A 26,604-nucleotide genomic window follows, 5' to 3' on the forward strand; every position below is an offset into this window, starting at 1 on the left:
ATACGGGTCGGCTCCATCAGCTGAGGGCATCTTTTTACACTGTATTTAAAGCTTTCTTGTATCATGTTTAGTGTATCTATTTAACCTTCTTTAGCCAAAAAAAGCTAACCCAAATCCACTGTGTTTCGGGGGGAGGGGGGGGGCTGGTCTTAAAAAAAGTGATGGTCTGTCGGGGATTTTTGACCAAGGAAAATAAAGGTTTACATTTTTGATCTGCTTGTGTGCGTACCTGGTGCAGGGGCAAGGTTTCTTACCTTGGCTGACGGTGGGGTAGAGAAGTGGTAGATACCAGCTGCAGGTTCTCCTCCCAGATCCGGGAGAGCTACGGCTGCAGTTCAGATGTTGATAACAGACCTAAGGGGCCCAAAGGACAGGTTACAGAAACTGCCTTAAATTTTCTCTGACAGTGTTTGTCTTAAATCTGCCCTAAACAAACACCCCCATCCCTAAATGAAAATAGAGATGTCTGGTCTAAGTAATACAAACCCCCAGAAACAAAGGCCTCCAGTCTGCCACTTCAGCCAAGGATAATGTTAATAAGAGAAATGGGAGTATTTTGTGGACACTGTAAGGGTGCTTTAGCTGTAGGCAGGGACTACGCAGGAGCTGTTCACATGATCACTTGTGGGCTGAATGGCTCTGCACTGAGAATGGCAAAATCAGTAACAACAGAAGTCTCTCCTCTAATTCAAATTATCGAGAAAGGACTCATTATTCAGCACATATTTTGAGCATAGGGCCAATTCTTCCTGTTTACAAAATAGTACTTCAGAGCCTAGCAGAGCAAGTTGTAAGTTATGGAAAAGCACCCAAATGGCAGAAGCACAGGAAGAATGACCCATGTACTGGTGACAGAAATACCCTGTACCAGGAATCATGCCCCACAGAATAAGGTTACCAATGCACAAAATCCCACCCCGTAACATACCTGTGCTTGTGAGATCTGGGACTGATCGCTGCTTGGACTGCAAGGTGAAGTGGCATGGCAGGGTTGCTGGTTAGTACTCTGCATCCAAAAACCCCAGAGCTATCCTTGAAAAAAACATGAACCAAAAACCAACCAGCCTACCTCAGGCACCATCTGTCCCAAGTGGACTTGGGTGCTATGCTGGGGATCAGGCAAACCCCAGGGGAGCAGCACTTGCAGGAAGAGACAGAAAATGAGACCATGGTTTCCTGTGGGCTCAGGGTAAATTCAAGTTTACTGATTATAATAAATCAAAGTAACTTGTTCTGCAGATTTCATGTATAGTAGTTGCAGTGAACTCTTGAGACTCCTGCTATGCTTGAGGCACACTCAGCAAAAGCAGTTGGATTTATTACGGTCACCAAGATTCAACACTAACTCTGACCCAACACATCAGTAAGCAAGGAGAAATGCAGCCTTTCAAAGAAAAGATGTGTATATTCAAATTGCCTACATGACTGAGACAAATGATATGTCCCACTCATGGGACATATCATTGAAGGGAATTGGCTAATCACAAATGACAGATCTTTCTATGATATACTACTCTCCAGTAACTAAAAAAAACCCTACAGCAACAGAAAACATGCTGGAGAGCACATTTAAGTATCCACATGTAAAAACCATCACACCTAAGGAATCAGAATCAAGATTGGAGTGTGGTGGTTATTGCAATGTATTCTGTGTCCAGTAGGATAAAAGGCTGTCATGAAAAGTAGGTTCCTAAATCCTCTGGTATCTACTAGTGTCTACAACTTGTCTCCCCCTCAGTTTGGGATGTTTGCTGTGAACAGGGTCAAATGACCCTCCTGGTGTTTCCTACTGGAGTCCTGCTCCTCAAAAGCAGTCAGTGCACATGCTGAGCTTGAGTCCCAACAGCAGGATGGGATCAGAGCAGAGGGAGCAGCAGGCACCTGAGTACAGGGGTGCAAAGGGATGGTTCCTTCTTCCTGAGTTAGCTGTAGAGCAGATTCCTTCCTGCCTGACTAAATTTATGTACCTGAAATTAGGCTTTGGCACCTTTCTCTGTTTACATGAAAAGGGTGGTGGGAGAGGACTCCTTTCTGTCTTCTTTATCAAACAGATCATACCACCACAAAATAACAAGTGATATAATTACAAAAGCAACTGCAGGGACCACTGTGATGTTCTACTGCACTATGAGAGATAAGTTTTCCTGGGTAACTATCATTATTCTATAGTAGCCTTTGTAAGTTTTTAAAATACCTTTTAAAACAGCTACTTACCTCATCCTCAAACATTTCGTTTTCAGCAATTAGCTTCTCTTAAAAAAATTACCTGAGACCATCTGCAAAAAATTTTGCATTTTTGTGAAATATATCAACTCTCATAGGTCAATTTATTCAGTTACAAATTTCATTGAGAATAAAAGATTTATGCATTTCTCTTAATTAACAGAACAAATTTAGCTAAATATAAACTCTGCACTAAAGTTTTGCAGTGGCACAATACCAACACAGAATACCGAAGCATCTTTAAACTATACAAAATTTTAAAATTGAAAATAATCCTGTTTACATATTCTTTATACATTAACATATAAAAGACCTTATTTAATGAGGCATCTAAAAGAATCAAAAACATCTCTACAGCTATCTCTGAAAATCCATATCTGGAAACAATTCATTACACAGAAGCTTTACAAGACTATTTAAACAAACCAATACACACTTTTTACAAGATTAACATTCCAAAAGGTATAGGCAGGCTATCACTTCTTATTTTTGCAGTTTACCTCACTGGTTATCTTTAATTATAAAAATCTTCATATTTGTATATGGTGGGTATTGTTGAATAACCAGTAATCTAATTTAAAATTTGTGCAAAACAAACAAGAATTTGGAAAAACAGTAAGTTTAACCAGTCACTTATATAAAATACTACCTAAAACACTTCTTTTGTCCTTTTGTGTGCAGGGAAAAAGCCATAACCAATCTCTTTCTGGAAAGTTAAGTTACATTTTTATATTCCTTCATTAGACTCCTTCTATAAGTTATGATAAATTAAGAGTTCCAACAACACATTGACTGATCAATAGACTTGCCCAGCATCCTCCAGTTTACAGCTTATGTTTGCTGGCTATATCCTGCTGCTGCTTCCTTAGGTCAGGGCTTCCCAAGGGCTGAGCTGGCAGCTCTGAAGAGCTACACAGAGGTGTAGCTTTACACAACAAAGACCTGCCATGTGGCTACTAACTCCAGCCATTTCCTCTCCAGCACTTCTAACATACCAGGAGATCCAACAGCAAGACGTGTGCAGAATTCATCTGAACTTTTAAAAACCAAGTTCAAATTATATGAAAGTATGCTTTCAAGTTTACTATAATCAATGCAATTACTAAGAGATTACCAGTTAGCAAAACTACTGCATGTGAATAACAAATGGAGAAATCTAATGAACGCTGGTTTCCTTAAGAAGCAGATACAATATATTTAAAAGGGTCCTTTCTGAGAAATTTTCTCTTCCCTTATCTTCTGGCAGTTAGGGTATTTGGTGAAGCCTATAGAAAGGAACAAGATTTTCCAGAACTACTTGCTGTACACTTGAAAGGAATTTTTCAGTCTCTGTTGGTGTTATTGGCTGCAAAAGCATGTAAGTTTCCCATCTGGCTCAGACCACTCTGGATATGTGCAACATGGATCTCAACGTTATTCTGAAAACAGCTATGGGAAGAAAAAAAGAACAAAAGTAAGGAATGCTGAACCCCATATGTAAGTTATGTCTGAATATCTCTACAGTGAGAAATGAAGATGTGAGCCTAGCCAGTATAAAAATTCAGGTGAATCAGAGAGCAGAACATACAAATGCAACTTGACAGAGAAATATGGGAAAACACAACTTGCACAAACAGCTGCCAGAAATCAAGAGTCACTGACTTAAACACTTAAAGTAAGGTTTTAACATGACCAGAGTTAGTGAAATTAAAATATTATGAAGAGATGCTAAAATGGCCAAAGTAAGTACCATGAAATGGAAACATCATCACTTTCTTTGCTGGGTACATCAACCTTTACTCGAATCAATTCCAATATGCAATTTGCAGGGCTGATTATAAAGAAGTTTCACTAATGTTTAAGGTTTGGTTTTGTTTTTCCTTATGAAAATTCCTATAAAACAGCATTTCTCAATAACTATATTGAAATCAAAAGGCCATCCTACTATCTTTGGGAAAAAAAACTTAAAAATTTAAAAATTCATGTGTACAGCCTCCCATTATCATGTAGCAGTACAAGTAGTAAGGATATTAAAACCACGTAGCATTTAGATTTATTTTCTAAATGACATAATTTAGCAGCATAAAATACTTGTCACAAATTGCTGGAGGCTTCAGGGTACTCCAGACAAGTATCACTGCTCCCTTGCTACCACATTCTTGCTATTTTTATGATGCCTCCTCAGGCAGCTGCTTGCGACAACTTTTGAAAAATGGCCCATCTAGACTAGACTGGCCTTTGATCTGGCACAATATGGCTGCTCTTCTGTTTCCTGGCTTAAAATCTTGCCAATGGAAGCTGCTCAGAACCTCTACTTGTCTCATACCCCACCTTTTGATACTTACAGACTAGAGGCTGAGTATGCTAAAAGAATACTGAAATGGTACTGTTCTTTAGTTTAAAACACTTGTATTACTAGTAAGATTTCAAAATCTGACAATGTTCTAAAATAAGATTTTTTTTTGGTCATAAATTACTAAAGAACAAGAAAGTCTAGTTGTTGCTGCATCAATTTAGCACTTTTAAACTTTTTTTTAATGTTTATCATGTTACTTCACTGATAGGTTCAAACAGAAAACTCATTTCACAATCCCTTTAGGAAGCCCCCCTTTTAGATGGGACCCTTCCTATAAGTAGAAGTTACCAGAACCCCTTAATTATAATCAATGTTCACCTCTAAAATACAGTATGAACTATCACAAAGCGTGCAATTAGGAATTAAATATTCCAAAAGTAATACCTGATATTTGAGGAGTCTATTGAATTCTTAATGTCATTTAATGAATCTGTTAGTGATTTAAATTCAAAGGAATTCAGATCACCTCCTTCTGCTAGACACTGTGGAAGAAGAAAACAAAAATGTTCTCAGAGTTCAGCACAAAAACTGGCAGAGCTTTCATACTAGATATTGTACAGGAGAAGTAATTTTGTGCAAACTTTTAACCTTAATTTGCAGTAATATTGCTGTAAGTCTGGAGATAAGATCAGTTAAATTTTCACTCTCCACACAGAGTTGTCCTGTTGACAAGGTATTGGCTTGTCTGACGACCTCCTGAGCTTCCTCTTCACACCTGCGCCTCAGATCCGTGGGCTGGTCAGCAGGCTGGAGGCCCTGGTCAGGAGCAAGCTGCAGGTGTGAAGGGGAGAAATTAAGAATGAAGATGTCCTTTGCATTTGGTGGATGTGTGAAATGAGATGATTTCAAAGACAGTTTGTGTGTGTACAGTACACAGTGTTGTTTTTTTATGTATGTCTACTTAAGAGCAGGTCACTGGTATCAGGACAAGTGTTGCTCAAAGGCAGCTCAAATTCCAGAGAAGGAATCCAACACAGCTACCAAGAGTTTCGTTTTAGTGTGACCCCCACCCACCCCCTATTCCCAGGAAATTCAGTTTTCTAATTAGGTTGAGCAAAACCACCAAGTACACAGAGATTCCAGCAAAATCTTACCTCATAGCAATACTGTTGAACTTTATGCAAAACTTTATTTAAGTCTTTGTTAAGTTGTTCTAGATCCAGAACAATAGTTGCATATCTCCTCTGAAACTCAATGCCAATTGGCATGGAATAGGATTTCTGTGGAAAACACAAAGCACATAAAAATTAATGCAATACCAGATTTTGAACTCATCAAAAGGAACTTTTATTTGAAAATAATACTGAGATATTTGAAATCCTGGTGTCAAATAGAAAAATGTTAACATACAAAATATTAAAATGCATCATGACTATTTATAACTCCAGATGAAACTGTGTAGGTAACAACCATGCTTTTAGTCCCTTCCTGAAGTGCTACAATAATCTATGGTGTTAAACCCTACAGAAGGTGACTGTGGTCTGACCTGCTTATTTCTCCAGTAGCTGGGCATGGCTCCTCCCTGCTGGCTGATCAGAAAACTATCCTGCCAGCAGAGGAACAGCACAGGACAATATGGCCTCAACCACCTCTGCTGCAGGATGGGAGGCACATTTGGCTAGCAACTTATTGGTCACTTGAGGATGACTCAGTGCTACACACCTGCTGTTACAGCTAACAGTTCTGCCAAAAAAGAAAGTTACTAGAGCTTATATTTGGTGACAGTATTTTGTAAGCACCATTTTCCACAAAAAGAATAAACACCAAAATACAGTACCTTTTTTCTTACACTCTTTTCAGAATACAGCTTGACATTGTTTGGGTGATATTTATAAAATTGAAACAAAACATACAATACATTATAAAATTTCCTCTCCAAATTGCCTCTTGCAAGAGAAGCTAGAGGTAGTTTTAGCCATAGGACTGAGATATAAGTACTTCCTACAAGCAAAACTTGTAGCTATAGATTTCACACACAAGATAAAGCAAATTGCAAAGTCAAGAGCATCTATAAGGATAATCCTGGTCAAAACCTCAAAAGGTTTCAATTACGAGTTCAGTTCAAATTTCCCCATGAAACCTAATCACTGAGATGCTCTCCAGGGATTGACAAATCTGAGTACCAACTTAACAGGGCTTTAAACTAACACCATGATTTCAGAACTCACTGGAAAGTGACATAAATTTGGCATACTTTCTGCAGCTGTAGAACAAAATAATCAGATCTTTCAGACCTTATCCAGTGACCAGTTCCCTTAGAGCAAACTGTACTGCTCCAGCTTAGCTGTGAAAGCTGCAGACAATTATGAATTCCCTGTTGGAGAGGAAAGGCTGAGGGCATTCTGTGCTAGTGGTGACAAAAGAAATATTTCTCAGCAGCAGCAGCAGCACTACTTCTGACCTGGGCACAACCCAAGACCTGGAAACACTGATGAACAGCTAAACTGACAAGAGATGGATGGCTTTCAGTAGAGGGAAGCAGGTCACACCTCTGTCACCAAGGATCTAGATGCTTCTCTGAGATAACCAGCATTACCTTTACCTTGTTCTTATTGCACCTCCTTTCAATTTATACTTGTTTATCCAAACGTTTACTGGTTTATGTACACAGTGATTTGTTTATAGCCTGCAAGCCAGACTAGTACAGTGATGTCAAGAAAAATTAGACAAAAAAATGCACAGTTGTATATACATTAATAGCTCCTCTGAAGGCATCCCCTGACTCGTGTAAATTTATTATTATTTTTGCCAGATAAGAATGGCCTACAATCAGTACCAATTCTGATTTTGGTCAGCTCCATTTATTTCTATATTGAATCAGTCATTGAACAGAAGTCATCACAAAAGGATTACTTTAAACCAAACAGCAGTGGTACTCTTAACAATTATCAAACACAAATGTATGAATTATTACCAAAGTCTGGCAATTAAGGTACACCTGAATGAACTCAAAGGATTCAATTTTATTCAAGTTCAGGTATGTTATTGATATTGAAGTGAACTGGGGTCAGAAAAAGATTCTTGTTCAAAGAAAATATATTTTAAAGGAGAAGCAACACATACTCAGTGGCACAAACACAGATGGGATTGCCAAGGGACAAAGAGGATTAGAAGATGGGCTAAGAATATGGCCCAATAGGAAGGTATCACATCCTCTATTTTTATCAGGACAGCCTTGAGCAGTAGCGGGGGTTGCTTTATGACCGCTGGTTTTCAAAGCAAATAGAGCAGGGAAGAATGTCAAAGTATCTCAAAGTCCTTAGCCAGGTTACAAGTGAGCTAAAATGTAGCAAATTTAGCATCTATTCTGTGTTTCCTTCCTAGTTGCTTTTTTGCTCTTTCAATTCTGTGGAAAAAGGAGACCAAGAAAAGTAACAATACAGGTAATTTATGACTTAATAGCTGAGCTAACACTCAGGTTCTTGCTAGAGGAAGGATACTGTCATTCCTATGGACCTCCTTATCTATTCAAAAGTACAAATAACTCAGAAAAAAAATTAAGAAGAGTTGGTAATTTTTCATAATCAGAGTTGCAGGTTGTAACGACATGTTTTAATCTTGCTTCTCTTTGCATCTAGTTTAGTTACTAACACACAAAATACAGGAAAAATAATGTAGTAACTGAAATGATAACAAGGTTTTGAAGAACAACACCATGGCACAGAAGAAGAAAATACACAGAGACACAAGAGATGGGGCAGTAGGAAGCAGTGTAACAGAATGCACACATGCACGTGATCATTGAAAGCACAAAGATAAATCTCACCACAATAAATCACATCTTTCAACATTCAAGTATTTTACATGGAGAAAAACCCCAACTGTTTTGTTTCAAGAAATAAACCAATTGTTTTTCCTTCTTCACAAACCTTTTAGCCTTCTGTACACTGCAGGGACAGAAACCTGGATGGATGCTGGCAGAGAGCTGAGACTGAGAGCCTTCTCAAGTTAATTTATAGCCATGGGTGGTAGAAGAGCCACTCTTATAATTTTTACTTACTGACTGCTGATTAAATAAAGTTTGCAAGAAAAACTATTCTGCTGCTGCTGCTAATTACACTGCAGCTGCTGTGGTACTGTAACTTTAAAGGCCAGTCAAGGGCACTCAGAGCTTTACACAAAAATTTCTGAAATGAGTATTAACCATCTACCACCTGAAAAACAGTTTTAGCATAAATGTCTTACCATATAAACTTGTACTCCAAATTCTCAAGGTACAGAGTATTTCCTTACTTTATGACTTAACTGACATGTGCCATCCTGATGTTAACATTAATCAGTTTCCAAAGCACAGTTCTTTCAAAGGAGAATTGTATTTGAAACAACTGATCTCTCTGACTTGTCTTTAAAAATAATAAAGACATTTCATGTCATAGAAAGAAACAAAATACAGATTTTATTTAGACTACACTCTTAATCAATTTTATTTAGACTACACTCCTTATTTGCATTAGCTGTTAAAGCATAACCTGTTTTAATAACCAAAAAAGAGAACATTCTCACCAGCTTTTCTGCTTCTGTGTTCATCTCTCTCAATTGTTTGATGTGCTCCTTCTTGATCATAAGGATTTTCGATAACCTGGTCTGAAACAAAGGAACTATTTTTAGAAAGAATAGGTCCTTAAGCAGTCTTGAAATGCCATAGAAATTCAAGATAAAAAACCATACCTGTTTCTTTCATAATTTAAAATGTATTTCTCAGTCATTGATCAAGTTAAGAAGCAGAAATAAAAATAATTAAATGATGGAATTTCCAGAGATTTTTAAAGTGATTCCAAGAGCCCTAAATTGATGAGTGCTAAAATCCATCAGCTGAAATTCCCTATAGGAAGACTAACATGATTTATGGTCAGCTAGAGGCTGAAGAACCTTTATTTTTTTATAGGCTGAAGGAGAGTGAAGGGTGTTATGGTCATGATACTACAATTAGTATCACTCACCTTACTGCACCTTTTTTCCCACACAGCTCTCAGCTGTGCCCTCCACTGAGCACCAGCCCTTTGTGCAAACCCCTGCAGTAAACCCTGGTATAGAGACTGGATCTATTTTATACAGAACAACTCTGGGCTTTCCATTTCCCTCTTTTGTGATGGGAATACCCTGTGTCTCCTGCCCTGGGGACCTAGCAGGCTGAAGTGGAAACACTGGGAACACCTTCAACATACTCATCACTCCCAAAACCATTCTACTCTAGGGCCCTGAGAGAAATCCTAGCTTCACTACAACCAGCAACACTTTTATTACTGGAGTAAACAGATCAAAAATTTCAGGTTTTATAAATTCCAGAGGGGTTAACTGCATCCTAACAGTGAAACATGTGACTGGGAGAAACAGGAACTCCTAGCTCAACATACATCTGAGTTATATATAATCACTTTTGTGATTTTTAAGTTCAGTCCTAATGCAGTCAGGTTGCTTGCCCCCACAAATTGTAATTAGAAAATTGTTCCAGGATCTCTTGCAGCTAATGAGGAATAGCCTGGGAATTTCCATGCTAAATGCATTCTTTTTCACTTCATAGCAATTTGTTTGAAACTGCCAAACAGCCAAAGCTGGTTTTCGGCTAAATATAGTGTTCCCTCCCTGTATTTATCCCTGTTTATTCAGAGACAATAAAAGCATCTCTTCTCCACTGTTCTTCCACCAGACTAAGCACAACCTAAGCCTTTTCAGACTCCACTCCCTTAAAGGGCTCTTCATCTCTAAAATTTTTGTGACCCTTTTTGTATCTTTTTTCATTCACTGCCATCTTTCCTGTGTGTGAGCACAGAAAGCTTGTAACAGTACTCGGAATGACGCGCCAGGAAACTAAACCTGTAAAATGGCATCAGTATTTCTCTCTTTCTACTCCAAATATTTTGCCAGATGCATCTTGTGAATGGATGGTGAGCCATGGCCAGAGGCACAGAGGCAATATTGCGTGGGTTATCAGCCTCCAATTCCAGCTGCTCATTTCTGTCCCTGTGCTGTCCCCCAGTGACAGCACTTGCATTTTTGCTCTTTGCATTTTGCATGAAGAACCTAATCACAGAAGAGATAATGACAAAAAAACAAATTCAGAAGGGGCAAGAAAGAAAAGGTTTAAAATTGTTACTTGTGAGCTGGATTGCCTCTCTGATCCAGTTTCTAACACACCACACAAGTGTTTGTGTTGCCAATAAAACACCTGTGAGGAAAAAAAGCACTGTACAACATCTGCCACCACTGTCAAAAAGTTCTTGTCAACCTTTGCTGTCGTCACCATCCAGCAACTGCCTAACACATTCTTCTCCTTCATGAGGTTGATGAGTCCCCAAATTAATGAAGAATACACAATCTGTTCCCCAAATTTGGAGGGCATTTAATTCTTAACTTCTACTTTGATGTGCAGACACATGTGAAGATGCACAGTGTTAGTTCTCCATTGGATGAGCTTGGATTTTCTATTAAATTAATCCTACTCCAAGATATATTCCAGTGATCAGGATAATCTGATTCTAAGGATTTTCACTGTATCAATCATGTCCACCAACTTTCTCTCAGGGGTACATTTTATTACATCGACCTCCATTTTCATCTACCAGTGAATGCTGTAATTCAGTCTAGCCCTATTTGTCTTGAGAAATTCTTGCCTAACAACTCTATTTTCACCATTACTGCTGCAATTTATACTTCTCAATAAACTGAAACAAGTTTTTAGTACAATGCTTTTCCACCTTAAAAGAAACGAAGGGACAACCCTACCAGAATGTTTAGATTTTCACTTCTGATTTCATTTGTTAGTCATAAAATATGAGCATTTCAAAATGCAGCGTGTGCTAATTTACTATGCGATATTTTCAAAATTTTCATAAGGAGAAAACAGCCAAAAATCAGATTGTTCCTCGTGCATTTAAGTTGGGAAGATCCCTCCTTTCCCCACATGCAGACACCAGGTCACTGCAGAGCCCGTGCTGCATCAGCACACTCCCTCTACCGGGCATGCAGCGACCCTGCCAACATGTGCTTTGTCCTACAGTGCTGCCTTCCAACCGAATTCTTTACCCCAAAACACAAAAAGGAAGCAGGGAGGAAGGAAAATAAAAAAAAGCTGTAGCTGAATACATGGAAAAAACATCTTCCAAATTTAAATAATGTCTAGAATGTACAAATGCAATCTATTGATTCTGACCTGTCATATAGCATATGAAATATTTAAGGATTCATGCTTAATTAATTATGTAATGCAAGACTTAAAAAAATTATTACTCATTTATTGCTCACTTTATTCTTAATATCATGTTAATTTCTGAGCCAGTCTTCTAATGCATCAGTCCACAGTCTCAGATGTCAAACTGTAACATGTAGTAATAAATATAAAGATTTAGAAAAACTAAGACAGTGTAGAACAATGATTATAATAGTTGTTACAAGTCCCAATGTTTGCTTAAAACTAGAGAGAATATCCCTAACATTTATTTGTCATTGTACGCAAGTGATTTTGGATTCACTTCCTCTTCTTCCAAATTAATTCAAGATAAGGGAAATAAAGGACTGGGTTGAAACCTTATTTGAGGTGTGCTCTATAGTTTCTGTTTTGTCCAAAATTGTTTATTTGTGGTCTTACAAATAGCAAAGGAAGGCTATAGAAGCCTGGCAATAGTTTTTTAGAAAGTTTTCTTGGAATCAAACTGATCATTTACCATTTTTGACCATTTACTTCCTGAATCAACATTAAATGAGAAAGAGATTTGACTTTTTTTAAGTACCAGTCTATCAGAAAGGCTAAAAAACCATCCTGAGCAGCAACCCTTATCATAAAAATACATCTGGACTGGTGAATACAGCACAATCAATAATCAGCATTCACCAGTCTCATGTATTGCACAATACCAAATTTCAGTACCTCCTACAACTTCTAATTAAAAAACTGATTCTTAAAAACAATGCTTCGAGTTCTTCAATAAATGTTTAGGCCCTGTGATTCTTTGTTGTTGCTCAAACAACAGACAAACACCAAAACAGACAAACACCAAAAATCTGTGGATTGATTTTGTTCAAAGCAGTTTGAAAATCTTCAAGCAAAAATACATATTAATGTGGTAACTTTGTAAAATGCCACCATTTGCAAGAGGCCTATACTTGTAAAACTCAGATTTGCTTATACTGAGTAGTAACATACAACCACATGTGACTGACAAATCACACATTTTCATATTTAAAATGCAGAAACAATATCATAAACAGATCAATTTGATGTACTAGGTAGATGTAAAGCTCAATACACTTTAGTTACCAAGTCTCACTGATCATACCCAGTGACTCCAACAGCTGCAGATACAGTTTAGCTGCATAAAGACTGTATCTTTTGTGTATTTCAATTTTACCATAATTAATCTTATAGTAACTACATCTATTTTAAATTTTCTTAGCTAGATGCTATGCCACCTTTTTCAAAATCAGCTTCATACAAGTTTCCTCTAAAAAAGCTGAATAGATGATACTGTCAAACAAAATCCACTATGTTGAATGGCCCAAATGTTAGTGTGTCATGTGAGCTTCTGACACAAATTTATTCTTTTGACCAATTACACGGACTTTAAAATCTGAGAGGCATTTTATTTCTCAATTCTTAATATTTTAAACATGAATCATTCCAATCTCCTTTGGCATGTTCAAAACTGCTTTCCTTGTTAAAGACTTCAATCACTGATCTTAAGCTAAGACAATATGAGCAATTACATTCCTCAACCATCCTGGAAAATGCTTCAATGTGTTTTAATATTCAGTGAACCTCAGCTTCCTAACATTACTTGTCTGTGCTCTTCTGAACTAGTACACAAAAACCACTGAGAAATTATTTCATAAAGGTGAAGAAAAAGAACACTTTCTGTGTAGCTTTATCTATAAAATGAATATTTGCTTGCATGGAAATGAGCGTTGCTTTTCTTCTCCAAGAGGGTAGAACATTATATAATATAAAGTATATATGATAATGTATATAGGTAAATGTTCTTTGCACAATGCAACTAAACTTTAAATAAATAAATAAGTAAGTATTAAAGTCTGCATGTACAAATAATACTTTTTTTTAAAAGATAAAATGGTAGATCTGGGAAAATAAGACACTTTTGAGGACCTCTGTGGCTGGAAAAGCAGCATATTTCAAAGGTTATAAACAAGTGAGAAAATTAAGAAGGGGGGAATGAAAAACAAATATGAACATCTCTTCCAAAGTTAATTTGGCTATTATCATACTTGTCATAAATTAACAGAAGGTCATTGAATCACAGAAGAATTGGCAGAATAAACACAAAAGGACAATGAACAACAAAATTAAGAGGTGCAGTTAATACTTACCACTTGAATGAGGAATTCTACTGGAAACCCTCCTAGTGTTTCACTATCTGTGCCTGAAATTTTGTTTTTCCATGAAGATTGTCCTAATAAAGGATCACTGTCCTATAAAGGATAAAACATCTAAATGAATTCCTCTTTTCACAGGGTTTTGCTAAAATTTTGATCATGCTAAATAATGTCAGAAAATTAATCTCAAAAACTTTTTAAGGTAACAGCTTAAAGTATCAAAAAAAAATACTTTGGTGATGAACAGCACTTGTACAAAGTAACTTACTGTGATTGGAGACTGGAGTGAAGGAGTGTAGGGCAATCGGGGAGGAGTCATGAAGAAGCGCGATGGCCGTTGTTTCTGTCCAAAGGCAGCGATTGGCATGGTTTCATGAGGCTCGTTACTCTGCCACACAGGGAAAGGAAGGATATAATTCAGTGTCTGATCAATTTTTACCCTTTTGGAACACGAAATTCATTTATTTCTGGGATCTGGACTAGTTGTACCTATCTGCACCCCAACCCACCAGCAGGAAAAGATGAACATTTTGCTTTTGGTCTAGGAGTTTTCAAAGTGTTATCACATCAAATAAAACCTGCATGAACATTTCCAAAAATGCTACTGGCAGGCAAATCACAATGGGAACTCAGCAGATAATCCAAACTCAGACCATGACAGTGTCACCCTGATTTTTTAAAGATTTTCTAAGCCTTCTGAAGTTTACATTCTTGTAACAAACTTTCTCACACACTTTCTGTAAATAACTTATTGTTTTGCATTCTTTTATGGAGGAGGAGAAATTTGATGGACTGTTGGTTTGTCCAGTGTCATTGGAGAGGGGGCACTTTCACCCTCCAACCCACTGTAACTTTTGGAAATCTCTAAATGGTGGAGTCAGAAAATAAACTTCCCTTTTTCTGCCTTGAGAACAGCAGGGTGTGCATCATGTTATTTCGTGTCCTATAGTGACAATGACAGAGACTAGAAGAATTATGTAGATCCAACACCACATAAGATACACAAGAAAGTGAGGTCCTCCAGAAATCTCACAGTCTAGGCTGGACTGCCTGGCAGGAACAAAGCCTAGGAGCTGGGAGATAATCTCCAATTGTTTGACCAAAACAACATCCTCCCAGGTAGTTTCATTAGCACAAGAAATTTCATAATCAAGTTCAATCAACTCACAATACTTGTTTGCAACTCCCACAGGTCTTTCCTGACTTTGGCAAATGACAAAGGGCTAGGGTTTTCTTGAACATTTTCTGCAAATCCTGGCAGGATCCTACTGAAGGATTCTCTTTGGGATCTTATACTACTCATTATATTTCTCCATGTTGAACTCAGGCTACTGTAACAGCCTACAATAGCTGGTCTAGTAAATGATTCCACCCTGAGCCATTTTGCTTTAATCATAGAGGGTTATCATGTTCTGTAAAACCATAAAGAGTAAAATTTTATTATCATGGAATTTCCCATGCATCTGTTATGCTTGTTTCTACTTTATGACAATACCACCTGGGTGTAATTTATTATTTTTGATTAAAGCATATCATTGTAGATTTTTAAAATTTCATTTTCTTATTACAGCTACTTTTAGAATGTGTCATTAATACTTACAAGAACTTCATAATCTGGGACTGTGTGTGTTCCAAGACCTGCCCTGTCAAAAGTCACTCTGTAGGTAGCATTAAGAGTGTCTACAGCATCTATTTGTCCAGTGAACAGACCATCGTGGACACCTCGCAAACGGGCTGAAAAGAACAACAGGAGAACCAAGAAACCAAACATTACAATGCTGAGACACAAATAACAAAACCAGGTTTATTACCTCTTTTGCAAGTAATTCTTTATGTGTATACTTAAAGGCTGTATATTAAATAGAAAAAAAACCCAGCAAACCCAGAAAATAAGTATGCAATAGAAATATTATCAAATTTTTTACAAAATTCAAGTGTGAAGGTCAAATATTTCCCAAATTTAATCCTTAGCACTACACTTATGTCTAAGAAACTCCCACTGTTTCATAGCCAGTACGTTCTGACAGACAGATTTTGCAGGCAAAAGCCAATTTCCAGATGATTTTGCACAGCACTTCTCTCTGAACCTCTCCTCTGATGACTGCATATTTAGCAAATAAAAGTGTGGAAGGCAGGTCCTTCCACACTGGAAGGATACAGATCTAGGAGAGTGAGGAGAGGCAGTATAGAGCATATGTGCTCTTCAGCTAGAGCTAAGGGCAGTAGTGTTCTACAAAAAAATGCAATGAACAGTCATGGCTTGAATAGGAGATGCTGAAGTGAAAAGCACCTGGACCAAAATCAGACAGAAGGGAGGAATTCAAATTTTCATAAAACTAGGCAAAACCTGTGGAATGTTTTCAGTAATATTCCTTCCTCAGCTATGTGTAAGGTTTTTTAATAAGGCAATGTCATGTTCAGCATACACATTCAATTACACTGCAATATCAATTGTATATCTGTTTCAAAACAGGTAGTTTTCTATTTATGGAAAAATAAAGCTCAAGTTTATATTAGGTTAGATTTTAAACTCAGACAACACAGTATTTTGAAATCAAGCATCTCCCTCTCTCCAAAATGTGTTAGATATACCAGACATGTAAAAAATCTTACAATTTGAACAGCAGAAATAATAAATCATATTGTTTCTGCTGCATAAGTTTGCACCTCAAAACCTTACCACTGTTTTAAAAATACCACCTAATCTTCACAAGCACCTTCTCAATCAACTAACAAAAAACCGACACAATTTTGATATTTTACATTTATTATAATTATGTGTACTAAGTAGGTTATGACTTACGAAAATCTTTGCAAAATACACTTGGCTGCTTATTTCATTTGTTTTTAAGAAATTACCTGTAACTTTTGTTCCTATTACAAGTGGTAATGGAATTTCTTCTGGAAGATCTTTGAACTGTGAAAGATCTGCAACTTTCCGCTGCTGCAAAAGTCTGATTTTCTGCCGTTTCTGTTTTAATGCTGACCTCTCTTCCTCAAAGAATGCAGAGGAACACCTGCAATATCATTAGATAAAATTTATATTATACTTACATTAATCACTCAAAACATATATATGTGAAGGCACATCAAATAAATAGGCACAGTTTAAAAAATCAGTGTGAGAAAATGAAAAAGCTTGGGATGATGTGTTCAAGAGAAAAAAAATCTCATTTAATGCATTTAGACAAGCTTACTCCTCAGAATTCTCACCCTTAAAATAAGAGGCTATTTTAAAAGAATACTCAGGAATAGTAACTGTTGCAGTGGTATATCTAAAGAGCACAACTTCTTAGGATTTTTTTCTGTTTATAAGGATCCATCTAGGGTCATAACAAAGCTAAAGCTGGCCCCAGTCTGCCCTGGATGCCAGTTCAATGCACTGAGGAGGGTGCCCTGTGAGTGCCCTGGCTGCCAGCACTTACTGATACACAGGAGATTCCTTTCACATGTGCTTATTAGCTCAATTAAGCTAACTGAGTATGAAAGGGCACCAGACTCAGAACATAAAAGGGCTTTTCTCTGTCTCATCTCATTGCACCTGTGCAAAGCACAGCTCAGCCCCAAAATCTCTCTTACACTGATTAACTGTTCTGAGATTGATCACAGTAAAAGTCTATTTGATCTTGGGCTACTGTGTAAAAATCAGATTACCTGTAGAAGTCCCCTTCCCCATTTTGGGGGGTAGGGTTGTTCTTAAAATGCAATCTAAAAGATGCAAGGCTCACTCCCAAAGTGCTTACTTTGTATTAATTTTCATTTCTAACCTACTGAATAAGCAAAATTCATGAGGGAGATAAGCACAAAGACATTAAGGACTCAATCCTATCTTTCATTCCTTACTAAAAAAAGTTTCTTCATTCTTATGTCAATGAAAAAAGTAATTTTAAAAAGGTGCACAAATGTTATTTTAAGTCTGCCTGATTGTAGAACATTATTTATCAAATAATTTGCTACCTTTCTTAATTGCTTTACTGCAGTCAAAGCCAGATTAAACATTTTCTGTGGAACTCGTACAGTTATATATTGATTACTGATCAATAAGAAGTTCTATTTTATAAACTTATTTTAGAAAACATTGTCAACTCTGCTGATGGTTCCCTCTATTACACTACAAATTATTTTCTGACTTAAATCCCTTCAAGATGTTCCTCAGCCATCTCCAACTTAGTACTACTAAGAAGTCAGCTCCTTTTTCCAAGTCTGCTTCTACTGCTCTCCTATTATATGCTGAAACAAACATTCTTAGGTTTTCTTCTGTATACCCCTCACTGGGAGAGTTCCATGAAGCCCTTTCACTGTTCCTCACAATTTCTCTTCCTGGCATTGTGTACAAGAAGACTGTAAGCACCAAGGTGCCAGGATGCTGAGACCATTTTGTTTCACACTGCCCAGCAGTTTCACACTCTATATGCACACATCACTTGCCTTTTATCTTATACAAGTTTTCTAAGTTATATGGGGCATAGGCCACCTGTTTTCTCCCAGTGTTAACACAATGAGATCCTACTCCTAAGCAAGACATGGGAGAAAAACATAAGCTAGAATGAACTGAAGCTGTGAGGTACTTTTGTCAGGTAATGCAGAAATGCACTGAAGGCTCCCATATGAGGCTTTCCAACCACTATCAGGACAAAAATCACCACTTGTATAGTCTAGTGTTTTATAACCTAGAAATTCTGCTGTAGATTGAGGCTGTAGGTGTGTGTCCCACTCACCACCTTACCACTGAAGAGAAGAATGTGTTTACCTGGAATTATGTACTGTTCCAGTGCTCCTCTTGGAAATTAAAATATCTGGAAAGGGATGTGGCAGACATAGAGAGGGATAGTGGTTGGGAAACTTAGGAAGAGCTTACTTGGATATTCTCATTTATTGATGTTATTGACTTCATATTTACTACTGGGGAGGAACAGGTGTGAAATAATGCTTGCAGTGGGCTGTGAATATCAAGTGCAAAATGCAGGTCAGAGCTTTTCAAGTCCATTGAGGAGAAGAATGGCTAACCACAGTGAGACAACAAAACAGAAAAAAAAAAAAAAAAGAAAAAAGAAAAAAAGCAATACAGACTTTGTATTAGTCCTTCTAATAATGTCCAGGGACTTGCACTAGGAACAGCAAATATCACCTGATGTTTTTTGACTTGTAGTCTTAGAAATACAAATTCAAATGCTGATATACTAATCACTGACCTTGGAAGGTCTCTACAACAGCAATAGTGTTTTACTGATAGCTCAGATGGTCTTAAAAAGTCTCTGTCCCAAATGCTGTTAACTATGGATGTAAAAAGTATTTATAATATATTTCTGACTTCTGTTAAAGGAAACCTCCACCTCAACATTCCCCAAATGCATTTAATAAAGGTTATCTTCATGCCATCCTATGAAAAAATGAAGATTAAAACTACAGTACATATCACAACTACAAACTCATTAGTTTTCTGTAGAGACTTCTTAAGAGGTTGAACATTCTTCTCAGTTTTTACCTTGTTTGTGAGAATTTGAACTAACAGGAATCACCACCATCATGGAGTGGCAGGACAAGCTTAATTCATATCCACTGCAATTTCACAAGCCAAATTAAGTTTACACAGAGTACACAAAACTAACTATTACCTCTTCCTTTTCCTGGAGCATATCTTTCCCCACAGTCTACAGGAATCTTACAAGCTTTGCAGGCTCTCATGAAGAATACTGCTGTGCCAATCAAACACACTGTTGATGTGTGATAGGACATTTAAGCTAGCACCAGACATAAGAAAATACTACAATGTATTTGAACAAAACAAAACAAAAGATGACAAACGTGCATAACTATCACAGAGACACTATTATCCTCTGCCATCAACATTGTGGCTACAAAATGTCTTATTTATTATTAGTTCCTCATGGGGAGATAACAGTATTGACATGGTATATAGCTTGCCTCCATATGATGAGGACAGAGAGAAGAAATTTTTAACAGAATGGTAAAATAAAAAAATCTTTGCTCTAGAGGTAGATTAAAATCATCTTGAAAAAGCATTTAAATGATTTAGAATAATTCAAAATATTTTAAAACTAAGGCCAAAGAACACTCTTGACATCTTGCAAGGGACTACCATAATAAAAAAAAATACTAGTATAGAAATAAAAAGCAAACAGGAATGCTTATTTTATGTTGCTATAAAGCACTAACTCAAAGTTTGCATTAACAAACAATCAGACTTTATGCTTCTCAAATACTTCTACTTCAGAATTTAGATAAAGCAATTTCCTGCCTATTTAGACCTTTGGTTCCTTTGGCATGAGTCTTTCTTTTTTAAAAGCTCAATGATTGTTAACAAAAATCTCCCAAATCAAACCCAAATCCACTCTCCCCATGGCTTAAAAAAATAAAAGTAAAAATCCAACCCAAAGAACCCCTGAAAAACAACAGAAAATTTGCAACCCATCAGATTGGATGGGGTTTTGCAATCTGATGTAGACAAGGCTCCTGCCCAGGGCATCCCCTGACCCCAGTCCCTGTTGGAACCAATCTTTAAGATCCCTTCCAACCCAAACCATTCCAAGACTCTGAAGTTTTACCAATGGTCCACCAGACTGCTGAATGAAGCAAGCTGATCTTTTAGAGAGGTAACACTTTTGCCAAAAGTCAAAAGAGAAATTGATAACCTCCAAATACACCATTTCTTTCTCAGTAGGAAGCATGACAACAATGGAAAAGTTATCTAAGCTAAGCACAAATTACATGAACATCTTTCCTAAAGGAGCTATTTTCAAACTGGTTCTGCTGTTTTCCCTTGACTGACAATTTTAACTTATGTTGTTTGCAGGTACAGAAGATGAAATGGTCTCCATCATGCAAAATACAACCTGACTCAGTGATCACTGAAGAAATGGATTCAGTGAATATACTCAGAAATATATTCCATATCTTCCATATGAAGAAATTGACTCAGTGCTTAGTGTTTGCATTTGCAGAAATAAAAGGCTGATTAATTTATGAAACACTACTTATACAATGACAGGGTGGTCAAGTTTGGAAGGACCTCTGAAGGTTACCTCCTTCAACCCCTCCAGCAGAATGACCTCCAGAAGGCTTCCCAGGACAACATCCAGAGGGCCTTTGAGAACATCTTAGCATGGAGATTCTACCACCTCACTTGTGCCTGTTCCCTCTTTTCCTGTCTCCAGATAATGCTGGAAAAAAAACCTGACCCTATCTTCTCTGTACCTTCCCTTAAATATTTATGTACAAAAATGAGATCCTCCCTTAGCCTTCTCTAGGCTAAATTGTGTAGGCTTTGTGAAAAGCCTGAGCTTAATAAGAGGGTTTAAGAACTAAAAATTCTAAAATAGAAAAAGAACCCCTTGTCCTTCATTAAATTCTAGTTTATTCTCTACAATGGACAACACTTTATGGGTGACTTTATCTTTTCTCTGTCTTGACAGCCAATCTAAGAAAAGTTAGAGATCTAGAAAATGGTTTAAAAACAACAATAAAATAAATGAGGTGAAAATGTACACTTGTTTTCTCCAAGAAGAGCTGGTTACAGACAGAAAAAAACCCCTTAGTGAAAAATTGGCCAGCTCTTCCAGGGCAGGAAGCACTGCAGTATAAAAGATACAAAACAACTTTAACACAACCTAGCTTGGACAATTAGTTATCTGGAGTGGGAAGAGAACATTTCAAGCATAGGCTCATGAAAGCTACAGGGACATATTTAAAGAATAGGGTGTGTGAGGGAGAGAGGTGCTCAGAGAACACCTCAATACAATGAGTTTTACTACTTTGAAGATATTGTTTTGTTCTACTATTTGAATGCAAAAATTTTTAAAAGGAATAATTTCAGTAACATCAAAGCTACATGTAAGTAATAACTGAAAGAAAAGAAAGAAACAATTACCTCCGTGGTTTTCCCATTAATCGCCTGATTTTCCCCCATTCTACTCTTGTCAATTTTCTGGTTTTCAAAGTTGGAAAAGATTCTTTCAGGCATATACAGAAATCATTATCTCCTTCAAATAGTGGCCTGTTGAAACACAATTATAGTCCTGTATTAACCACACTAAGTAAACTTTTGTCACAAGATTCCAAAAAACATCCATCGTCAGAAACACATTAAAAAAAATTATTATAAATTAGTCACATGAACAAGACACATTCAATTCAAAGAACAATTTTAATTCAGACAAAAACAAATTCAGAAAGTTTCCAGGACTATTGTTCTTTGACTCTTACTATCACTGACATTTAAAAATGCTCCTTTCTCTAGTTTCTACAGAGAAATACACATAATTCATCCTGGTCTATAATGGATATAAAGGCACCAAATGAAACTTCAGCAGAGTCAGCTCAGTGTCACGAGGATACTGCAACCAACTGAAGGAAACCAGAGAGTGAAATATTGAGAATAAAGGGAAGGACAATATGGTACGGAGAAACAGACAGAAAGTACCTTTTTTCATCAATTCATTCAATTGTAACTCAGATTCTCAACAGAAGTTTCCAAAACACAGGAAATTGAACCAACTCATCATTCTCTACATCTGTACAGGTGAGACTTCTTTGTATCATCACCCCATGACTCCATGGTGAAACACAGGATCAGTATGAGAGAAGTGACAGTTCAGAGAACAGATCTGCACAACTGAGGAATTTCTCTCTGTTGCTATGACCTATCTCTATCTTTGTTTTATGACTGCCTTTTTTCTTTGTACTACCACATCCTTCTCAGGCTGAGGAGAAAAGGGAGCAGCAGCAGATATGCCCATCTAATAGAAGGTTAATCATAAAAGACTATGTGCAACTGAAATAAATCCCTCCTGGCAAGAACAAAAGGATAACTGCATCCTAGAGAAAGCTGCTTTTCTCCACTCTGTGCAGGGCACTGGGGTTTGGAGGGGAATATAGCCCAGCACAGAACAAAGAGGACCTTGGAAGCAACACTGCTTTCAACTGAGTGTCTAGGGTGGCAGGAGAGAGGAAAGGTGCACAGATATAAGGAAACCCAGGCAAGAATAGAATAGAATAGTTTTGCAGTAGGAGGATCTGCAGCTGTGGCATGAAGTGAAAAGGAAAACAAAAAGAATGAGCAATGAGGCTCAGGAAACAGACACAGAAGAGTATACAACAATATCATTTTATGCATATTCACTACTGCTAACATAAGATATCTATATAAAGAATAACTATTTAGCTTGGTTTTTTTGTTTTTTTTTTTTTTTTTTTGAGAAAGATAATTTATATTTGATTATTCTTACTAACTCTTGTCCTTAACCTGGCAAACTCTAAATCCACAGCATCCACAAGATTGGAAGCTCTGGAAAATGGTGGAAGCAAGTTACAGGTGCATCTGCTTCTGAGGGCCTGTGATCACTGCAGTAGTAAGTAGCACTTCAGAAGTCTCTAGTGACCCAAAATCAATGGGATTTTACAGAAAACAGTCCACTGCAGTAGTATATAGAGAATTCAACTGAATCAACTTCAATTATCTAATAACCACAGATGACAGTTGTAGAAATAAAAATATTTCAAAAACTTACAGCAGACATGGCATTTTATTTGATTATTTCAATTTTGGATGCAATAATTTGATTTAAATATTCAGAGATTTGTACAGTGAGCCATATTTTGTCAGTTGATAGCTCTATGATTTAAACTTTTTTAAGCTTCTCATTAAGCCTGGCTCATATCACTCCAAACAAGATGCATCAAAGTCTTCCTTCCAAAGACATGCAGTCTCTTAGTAAACTATGCTATACTATCTTAATATCTTATGAGCAGTACAAGCTGTATTTGTTTTGCAAGGAAAGGTTTTGGCAGAGGTGGGGTTCAGAGGTGCTTCTTTGAGAAGCTGCTGGAAGCTTCTCCCATATCCCACAGAACCACCACCAGCTGGTTCCAAGGTGGACCCACCAGTGATGGTGGCTGTGCCTATGAAACAATGTTAGTTAGGAAGGGGAAAAAACCCTGTGCAACTGCAGCAGGACAAAGCTGCAAGAGTGTCTGAGAGCAACAGCTCTGCAGGCACCCAGCCAAGGTTTGGGAAGGAGGTGCTCCAGGCACCAGAGCACAGCTTGCTCTGCAGACCACAGTGAAGCAGCTGTGACCCTGCATGGAGAGCCCCACGGTGGAGCAGGTGGATGCCAAAGGAGGCTGTGCACCCACGGGAAGTCCCTGCTGGGGCAGCTTCTGGCAGGATTGTGGAGCCATGGAGAAGAGCCCATACTGGAGCAGGTTTTCTGTCAAGTGCTCCCCACACTGGAGCAGTCTATTCCTCAATCTCATGGAAGGGGCCCACACTGGAGCAGTTTGTGAAGAACTGCAGCCTGTGGCAAGGACTGACATTGGAGAACTTTGCAAAGGACTGGCTCCCATGGGAGTGGGAGGATTCCTTCTCTGGAGGAAGGAGCAGCAGAGAGCCAACAGGTGATGAACTGACCACAACCCCCATTCTTTGTCCCCCTGTGCTTATGGGAGATTGGACAGAGAGAAGCGAGAACTGGGAATAAAGTTAAAGAAGGGAGGTGTTTTAAGATTTGGGTTTATTTCTAATTATCCTACTTTGATCTGATTGGCAATAAATTAAGCTAATTTCCCAAAGTTGAGTCTGTTTTGCCCATGACAGTGAGTGGTGTGGTCTCTCCCTGTGCTTATCTCATCCTTTGACCCTTTTGTTAGATTTACTCTCCTGTGTCCAACTGAGGAGTGATAGAACAGCTTTGATGAGCACCTGGTCTAGCCAAGGAGAACCCACCACACCTGCATACATGGATAATATGGATGACTATCAAAGATGATTTCAGAATTACCTGCTAAACTCAAATTCTAGCCTACTGACAGACCTACAGTTTTGTAGACAGTTCTTTAAAAATAAACTAAAAGTTCTTGGTTTGTTGCAAAAATCATTATTAAAAATGTCACATATTAAAATTAATGTCACATATTAAAATTACTCCTAGAAATAAGCAGGGTTGGGGTTATTCCTTTTTTTCCATGTAATTGGGGAAGAAGCATGAAAAGTCTAATTATTTCAAAGGAATTAAATCCTAGAGATGATGAATTTAAAACTAACTAAAATGGACATGAAATTTTCCCACTTCTGATGAATATATACCAAAATGTTTTTCTGTTGCTATGACTGCCTTCTCAGTTAAGGAAAAAAAGCTACAGCAATTGTGATCAAAATAGGAAGGAAAAACAGTAATTATTTTGTTTGTACATTCTGGAAAATAATGCTTAACTCTGAAGCCATTATTTAGAATATTAAATACTTGTGTTGCATCTATTAGTCAAACACCATAGATTTTAATATTCCATTGGTCAATAATGATTTTTACATTTTAGAAATGAAATTATTTATTTTAAACAATTCACACCACTGTGATAGTGGCATTAAGAGAACAAGTGCCAAAAACTCTGAGGCACAAACTGCAGAAACAGTCCAGGAAATTATGAGATCCAGGCAGGATGCTGATATCTGGACAAGAGTTGAACAGTCACAGCCTGAAGCTCTGTTAGTGATCACAATAAAAACAGGATGATAGAAAAAAATATTTAATATCAACATTTACACCTTTTAGGAAAGCAGCACTTTATGAAGAAGCAGCGTCCTTCCTATCTCCTCTGTAAAGCACTGATGCAAGGGCTCAGAAAAGTCTAAGTGTTCTGGTATCTTCATGTTTCAGATGCTAAAAGCATTATGAATAAAATCTGGCATCTGGTAGAGGCAGAGGTGATAAAAAGAAAATCACATCCATGAAGGCAGGCTTTCTATAGAAGACTTTCTAAAGTTGGTAGTTGCAAAGAACCAAGAGCACGTACCTTGCTCATTAGAAAAAAGAAAAACACCCACCACCATCACCACCAAACAAACTAGCTTTCCATAACTAGTAATTTAAGAATAAATTGGAGTATCTAACCAATATATGGAACTATGCACCTGAATTTTAGAAAATAACTTGTTTTTACACTAATAAGAGATAATTATACAAACCAAACATACTTATCTATATTTGAATAGAACCATTCATATATGCACCACTTGTGAGCTTTGGGCAGTTTGAGCAGGTTCCGAAGCCGTAAACCAATCTTCTGTGACACTTTCTTTTCTGGTGTGGACATTGTTGTACTAAACTTCTATGTAGTAAAAAAATAAACAAACTGTTAAATAGAATCTAATATTTTTCAGTATTCAAATAAACCAGATTTTCCTGACAGAAGTCTGCACATGTTGTTTCATAGCAATGTTTTTCTTGCAGATCTAGAACAACCCTTACTGCATTATATCAGCAATGCAATTAAACAGAACAGACAGCAAATTTTAACAGGATCAATACCATTATCTCCATACAAAGCTCTTGTGATAGAAACATTTTCCAGCACTGAAAACTACATTATTGGTAACACCAGCATGGCACCAAAATACATACAGACTTCAAAACTTTGAGGCCCCACGAATGTCTCAGGTGAGCACAATTGGTGTTGCAGCTCAGATGCCAGCAACAGCACCTGCCTGATTTGCACTAGAACTTCTACTCTTGCTCACTCTTTTTAAGTTGAGGATGAAGCTAGGACAGGAATGTAACACAGGCAAAGCCTTGAGCAGAGTGTCTGCTTAGAAAACTGCAAGTGAAAGGAGCAATCAAGTTTTAACTACATTTATGAAAGCTGTTTGATAAATCGTGGAAAAGACACTGTCTTAGACTTATTGCATAATAGACAGACCCATGTTTAAA

At 37.4% G+C, this 26,604-nt stretch overlaps 1 protein-coding gene across 1 annotated transcript in view; it reads right to left on the bottom strand.

Annotated features, from left to right (window-relative positions):
* Nucleotides 1-3,203: 3,203 nt before the first annotated feature.
* The window catches only part of LIN9 (lin-9 DREAM MuvB core complex component), a 38,101-nt gene continuing 14,700 nt past the window's right edge, over nucleotides 3,204-26,604 (bottom strand). Inside the window, exons 5-15 of the mRNA XM_030235348.2 lie at nucleotides 25,872-26,005; nucleotides 21,771-21,896; nucleotides 16,742-16,899; nucleotides 15,483-15,616; nucleotides 14,151-14,270; nucleotides 13,877-13,978; nucleotides 9,062-9,142; nucleotides 5,653-5,778; nucleotides 5,147-5,329; nucleotides 4,943-5,040; nucleotides 3,204-3,651 (exon numbers count right to left, since the gene is read on the bottom strand). Of these exons, the coding sequence (XP_030091208.1) occupies nucleotides 3,546-3,651; nucleotides 4,943-5,040; nucleotides 5,147-5,329; nucleotides 5,653-5,778; nucleotides 9,062-9,142; nucleotides 13,877-13,978; nucleotides 14,151-14,270; nucleotides 15,483-15,616; nucleotides 16,742-16,899; nucleotides 21,771-21,896; nucleotides 25,872-26,005 (1,368 nt within the window). The 3' untranslated portion in view covers nucleotides 3,204-3,545. The remainder of the gene's footprint in view (nucleotides 3,652-4,942; nucleotides 5,041-5,146; nucleotides 5,330-5,652; nucleotides 5,779-9,061; nucleotides 9,143-13,876; nucleotides 13,979-14,150; nucleotides 14,271-15,482; nucleotides 15,617-16,741; nucleotides 16,900-21,770; nucleotides 21,897-25,871; nucleotides 26,006-26,604) is intronic.

This window comes from Serinus canaria, chromosome 3 (genome assembly GCF_022539315.1).
Source record: "Serinus canaria isolate serCan28SL12 chromosome 3, serCan2020, whole genome shotgun sequence".
NCBI classification, from domain to species: Eukaryota; Metazoa; Chordata; class Aves; order Passeriformes; family Fringillidae; genus Serinus; species Serinus canaria.